This window comes from Mesocricetus auratus, unplaced genomic scaffold, assembly GCF_017639785.1.
Source record: "Mesocricetus auratus isolate SY011 unplaced genomic scaffold, BCM_Maur_2.0 Super-Scaffold_100028, whole genome shotgun sequence".
Lineage (NCBI taxonomy): Eukaryota > Metazoa > Chordata > Mammalia > Rodentia > Cricetidae > Mesocricetus > Mesocricetus auratus.
In genome coordinates, this window is record NW_024429209.1 from 24,215,673 (window position 1) to 24,222,101 (window position 6,429).

General features: G+C 54.2%; 1 protein-coding gene across 1 annotated transcript; it reads right to left on the bottom strand.

Annotated features, from left to right (window-relative positions):
* Nucleotides 1-466: 466 nt before the first annotated feature.
* Bhlhe23 (basic helix-loop-helix family member e23) lies at nt 467-2,472 on the bottom strand. The gene has a single exon (XM_021229778.2). It carries the CDS (start codon nt 2,341-2,343, stop codon nt 1,672-1,674), a length of 672 nt encoding a protein of 223 aa, XP_021085437.1. The 5' UTR covers nt 2,344-2,472; the 3' UTR covers nt 467-1,671.
* Nucleotides 2,473-6,429: the final 3,957 nt, after the last annotated feature.

Consider the following 6,429-nt stretch of genomic DNA (forward strand, 5'->3'; position numbering starts at 1 on the left):
CTGGGATCACTGGTTTGTGTGTGTCAATTTACATCACTTTTCTCATAGGTACTCTGCTAGTGGCATATGGATCCACCTTAAAAAAATCTCAGAGATTTCTTGGGGGACCTCTAAAAGAAGGGTCCCACATCCGTATCATTGCCTGAAGATTGAAATTACAAATCAAGGCATAGATGGACACTTAATTTGATGTGAAATTTTAATAATATTTTTTTTTTGCAAAATAAGCCGAAATCAAATACTTTATTCTGCACACCGTCCCTGGTCTTAACAGAAATACAGTATTTTTTTTTCTAATAATGATGGTTAACGACCCCAGAACTAACAACACTGGAGTTTCCAGTTTTCCCTGTTCATCTTAAGAGAACTTGAAAAACAGTCTGTTTTCTGAAATGCGCAAAGCAGACTAGTTTAGGAGACCGGAAAAGACAATTAGGAAATAAGAAAAATGGAAATGAGCAGAAACTAGTATTTAAGCATAGGTCTTTATGAATAAGACAATCACACACGTCATTTTGCAAATACAAAAGGGCCTTTTCAAATACATCCGTGAAAGTTAAGCGCTATAGACAGGCGCTTTGCAGGGCGGCAGCCCTCTCCCACACTATGCTTTGAATCTACAAAGGCCAGATAATTGGGTAAACAGAGGCGGAAGCTGCTGAGGGCCACTGAGCAAAAACCAACATCTCGGGCTCCCGGGCTAAGGCTCCGACTAGGTACAGTGACAAGATTTTGGGTTGCAGTCCGACTTTGTGAGCGACCGGTTACCATTCAGTCCAGCGCCGTGTACTCACCGGTAGCCCGGCTTTCTCCAGAACTTCCCGAACTGGCGCAGAGGGACTTGGCAGGTCCTGAATATAGATTGAAGTCCTCGGCTGACCCTCCAGGGTCAAGTAGCCCCGTGCAAGTTGTGAGGACCCGTGTTCCATCAGTTCCCTCGAAACAAACAGAACGAAACGACGCCCATCCCAGCCCGCAGGAGGCAGGCGCTGGCGATCCGGGTGTATTTAGGGATAAGTCCACAGACTTTGAGGCCAGAATGAGTTTCCTGAGCCTCTGGGCAGGAAAGAATGTTAGCAGAACAAAATCAGACTTGGAAAATGCTGCAAATCTCATCTCCTGGGTTCTTCCTAAGTCTGCCCTCAAGTCCTTTGCAAAGGACGGCGGCAGAATCTCGCTCAGGGGCTGGGTCTGGAGTCTTGGAGCCATCAGAGGCCCCCCAGTGAGGGGCCACACGCGTCCTGCGGAACACATCTGGAGGAACAAGGCCCTGCAGGCTGGCCTAGAAGGGATTGGGGCAGAGGACGATCCCTAGGAAGTGGTCAAGTGAAGCTCCTTGCCCGCTTTCCTAAGCCTTTGGGCAGTCACCTGTCAGAAGTGGGACCAGCTACTACCGGTTCCCTCCCGTGGTTTTTCTTTTGGCGCACAGCTGGTAACCTGTCATTCTCACCGCCTAGAGCGCTGGCAACGCCCAGCAGACGCTGTGAGAGTTCTGTGGATGCGGCGGGGTCTGGAATACAGTGAGTCTCTGGCTGGACCGATTTCGCGTCCTGCACCCAACAGTTCTGCAAGCAGGGTCCGGGGTCCGGCTGCCTTTCCGCCATAAGGTCCCGCCAGGGAGGACAATGGATAGCCTAAATAGAAAGGCGGTTGTGCTGGGTCTCGGCACCGTCAGGGCTTCTCGCCGCAGTGTTTGCAAAGCGCCGAGGGCGATCCGGAGAAGGCGGCACACTTGTCTGGGCAGGGCCCGAGCGCCGCGCCGGCTGAGAAAGGGTAGACCGCTGCCTGGCCGAAGGGCGTTAGTGGCGTGGCGGCCACAGGCGCAGCGAGGCCGTGACCTTGGTTGAGGTAGGCCACCAGGCGCCGCATCTCCTCCAGGGCCTGAGCCTGCATGAGGATGTAGTTCTTGGCCAGCAGCAGCGTAGCGATCTTGGAGAGCTTGCGCACCGACGGGCTGTGCGCATAGGGGATGACCGCGCGCAGCCCGTCCAGCGCGTCGTTCAGGTCGTGCATCCGTCGCCTTTCGCGGGCGTTGATGCTGAGCCGTAGCGAGCGCTGCTCCCGGGGCCGCCGCCGTGTGTCCACCGAGACCCCGGGCCCTCGCCTTCGCCGCCGCCTCTCGAAGGCGTCGTCCTCGTCGCCGCTCTGCTCGCCGCTGCTCTCGACCGTCGCGGCGGGAACCCGGGAAGCAGGCGCCGCGGGGAGGTCCCCACCTGGACCCGATGCACCAAAGCCGCGTGTAGTCTCTGGTCCGCGCGCCGCTGCGTAGGCGTGGCCGGTCGCGGTGTAGCCGTGGCTCAGAGCCAGGTACGCGTCCCCCGACAACGACTTGAGCTCGGCCATGACCCTCTGGAGCCTGCTACCTCAGTGCGGCTTCCTGCCCTGCGGGCGCGTCCCGCTGCCCGACTGTCGGTGGGTCCCTGGACCTCCGCGTGGCCTCTCCAGCCCGCCACGCCTTCTGCACCTCCTCGCCAAGGCGCATGGCCGGCCGGGTCGCTTTAGCTCCTGCCTGGCCGGGTTTCGTTTTTAAGCTTCTAATGCGCCGACTGGGGCTTCGCTTCGTCCAATCAGAGGGGACCTGCTGCCCGCGTCTTCCCAGGCCCGCTCCACTCGCTAAGCAGAGGTACAAGCCTGCAGATAGGACTCTGAGGACCCGGGGGCGCCTTGCCGGCTTCTTGGTGCCTCAACTGCCATCTCTTGTTTTCTTGGGGGGGGTCACCACCCCAAAAACTCGGTCCTGGGGCACTGGCTTCAGTCTTGCCTGGTTTTGGGTCCCCACCCACAGAAACCGAGCGGAACTGGCCCTGGCCCTACAGGCTGAGTTATCACTTTCCTGAAGGCGTTCAATCCCTTAGCCAGGTCTGTGGCTCCAAGTGCATCCCCGTGTGGCTCCGGCGGTCTCCTTGAGTTTTGGTTTGAGGTCAGGATGGGCATTTGGGATGAAACCTTTTGCTCGGAATGGACAGCCTCTCGGTTCCCTCACTTGACTTCTCAGGTGAAAGAGTCCCAGTCTTGTCCTGGGGGAGGAACAGGGTGGATTTTCTCAGTTTTGACTGGGGAAGAGGAGGAACTGGAATTTGAGGGCTGATCAGAGATCGCTGGAGAAGAGAATCGTCCAGACTCCTTGTCGGTGAGCGACTGGGGTTGCAGCTGTCTGTCCAGGCCTCAGTTTCAGCCCAGACCCCGCCCCCACACAACAGGTAGCCTAGATCTGAGTGCTTTGTGTGCCCCAAACTGGTCCAGAATGTCTGTTTCCAATATTGTCGGCCCCGCTCAGGAGGAGGGGCTGTGCAGGGCATTAGCTCATCCTTCCAGTAGGAGTGGGAGCCTTGCAGCTGGGGTCTCTACCCTGCATACTGGAGGCTCAGACTGTCTGAGGTTGGGAGGGGCAGGGCAGGTGGAGTTTCTGATACCACAGGAGATAGGAGGCTGCCTTTCTACCTACAGAACACTAGGAGCCTTCCACTGGTTGTGTTTGTACTTTGCACAGAGCCTCCCAGGGTGTGACCCCCCCCAGGACTCCATAGTTTCAGGAAGAGGTGGAAAGGCGGAAGATGGGGGGGCGTCACTCTGGCTTCCAGCACAGTGCAGAATCACTCAGAAGCTCATGCATGCTGTGTGACCTTGGCAGTGTCAATGAACTTCTCTGTTCTGAGTTTCACCAGGAAGAGAAAATGATTCATTGCTGAGCAGTCAGTCTCCAAGGCTGCATAGAGCGCATGATGCACGTTTGTGAAGTGAATGGGTGAGAGCCTGTGTTTCCTGGAAGATTCTGGGGCTCTATGTCGCCAGTATTCGAGAGCCGGGCGTGGTGGCGCACACCTTTGATCCCAGCACTCAGGAGGCGGAGCCAGAAGGATCTCTGAGCTGGAGGCCAGCCTGGTCCGTAAGGTGAGTTCCAGGAAAGCCGGGGCTGTTACGCAGAGAAACCCTATCTCAACCTCCTCCCCCAGAGAACACAGACATAAATGTATGGATACATGCTTAAGGATCACCAGGCTCTGGGCTTGGAAAAGAGAGAGGCCAGACTTCTCTGAACTGGCTCACTACATGGCCAGCTATGTCGTGGAGGGCAGGCCGTCACCTAGAAAGATGTCCTGACCCAAAGGACGAGGTCTCTGTGTGAGGCCTTTTCCAAGAGCTTGCCCCTGGGCTGATAATGGCAGGTATGGGTGGGAGTTGGTGGAGAACCCAGTGTGATTGGGCCCAGATCTGAAAGTGAGGTGTGGGTTAGGCCCAGGGGTTGGGATGTGGGGCACATTAGGCAATCAGAAGGGGCGAGGCCCACAAGACCAGCAGCAGGGGCCGTTGGGATCCAGACATGGAGAGGCGGTGGCTAATACTGTCGAGTCTGTCTTCTTGGAAGCCAGGGAGGTTGGTCTTCAGGGAGTCATCCCAGGAGAGTATTTTTAAGACCACTCCCTTGGCCACAGCTGTCCAGGTGGGAAAGAGAAGAGGCACCTTTGCCTGTTGTCTGCTCCAGTCCGGTAGAACTGTCCAGAGGACTTGACCAAAGCAATGTGGAAGGCTAGGGAGAATGCACCATTTGGTTGTGGTCCAGGTCTCAGCCTGTGCATAGAGGATGGCCTCCGTGGACGTTTCGAATGTGTGGCCCTTGGGCGATGTTGAGTGGATGTTGTGAGGACATGGACATGTTATGGGGTGGGCGCGTCGGCAGGATGCCCCAGAATCTAGGTCACGGCCGTGGATGAGGTGAGTCTTCGTGCATCGCCTGGGACAAGGATTTAACCATGGCTGCTGTTTGGCATTGCCAAGGAGATTGCAGTAAAGCTATGCCCTGTGTCTGTGTTGAGATGGGCCTTGAGCTTCCTAAACTTCCCAGGCAGGAGAGCAGACACGCCATTCAGTTAGATGGTTAGTGTTAACTGCCTGCTGGACAGAATCTATATTCACCTGGGAGGTAGAACTTTAGATATTTCTGTGTGTGGGGGGGTTATCTTGACTGTGACAGTCGAAATGGTCAGATAGATCCCCGGTGGATAGGGTGTATACATTCCCTGGGATATCAGCATGTATCGGCATGTATCAGCATGTATCGGCATGTATCGGCGTGTATCGGCGTGTATCGGCGTGTATCAGCATGTATCAGCATGTATCGGTTGCTGTCTTATTCTGACTGTGGATGTGATACAATCATCTGCTTCAGACCCCCACCACCCTGATTTCCTCACCATGACGGACTGTATTTTCACAGCGCGCAAAACCAAACCCATCCTCCCCTAAGTTACTTTTGTCTGGGTGATTGTCACAGCAACGGGAAAGAAACAGACATCAGTTAATCAAGAACATTCAATATCACCCATCACCAGCTCTGAAGGGCCAGCTGGGGAGAACCAGGGGTTGGGATGGTAGCCAGCCACCTGTTTGTAATAGGCAAGATTGGTTGCTAGGCTTGGTGGCACAAGTCTTGGGAGGCAGGTGGATCGCTGAGTTTGAGGCCAGCTTGGTCTCCATAGTAAGTTCCAGGACAGCCAGAGATACATAACGAGATCCTGTCTCAAAAACAAACAAAATAAAACAAACAAAACAAGAGCCAATTTGTAATCCGTGCGATACAAGGAGAGATGGGGTTTTGCAGTGTCACGCTGCCACCTGCTGGATGGTAGGGAGATCGCATAAGCAACTTCTCACGCCCTTACCAGATTGGTTGTTTCACAGGCTCCCCCGTGTGGGGAGAGGAGGAACACCAACTTTACCATCACCCCCCCCCCCATTCAATGTTTTCAGGGTTGGCGAGATAACAAGAGTTCAACCCCCAGAACCGACGTTAGAGAGAGCTGACTCCTGAAAGTTGTCATCATCTGACCTCCTTACGGGTGCTGTGGGACACAGACACCCATCCTCACATATGTAATAAATAAAATTTAAGTTTTTTCTTTTCTTTTTTTTTAACAAATGCAGGAGCCCCTGTGTTTGGGATATAGATGTTCAGAATTGAGATTCCCTCTTGGGCCAGGCACTGGTGGCGCACGCCTTTGATCCCAGCACTCGGGAGGCAGAGGCAGGCGGATCTCTGTGAGTTCGAGACCAGCTCTGGTCTACAGAGCGAGTTCCAGGACAGCCTCCAAAACAATACAGAGAAACCCTGTCTCAAAAAACAAACAAAAAGAGAATCTCTCTTGGTGGATTTTTCCTGTGATGAGTATGAAATGCTCTTCTTTATCTTTTTTAAAAACTGATTTTAGTAACTTATGTTTTAAACAACGGTTTATCAAGATACAACGTGTACGGGTTTTTAAAGTTCACTCAGCAGGTGTGGTCTGTGATACACAGCCACCACTCTAACTAACCTCAGGACATCCTCTACTTCATCCCACCAGATCCCTGCATCCCTTGGCGACGCCCTCATTGCTCCCGCCCAGGCCCACACGCTCTGCTGACGCTGTCTCTGCACTGGGCTTGCAGAGC

Bases quoted from the DNA above. Each gene is read 5' to 3' on its own strand.
- Bhlhe23 (XM_021229778.2), bottom strand. From the start codon at position 2,343: ATGGCCGAGCTCAAGTCGTTGTCGGGGGACGCGTACCTGGCTCTGAGC.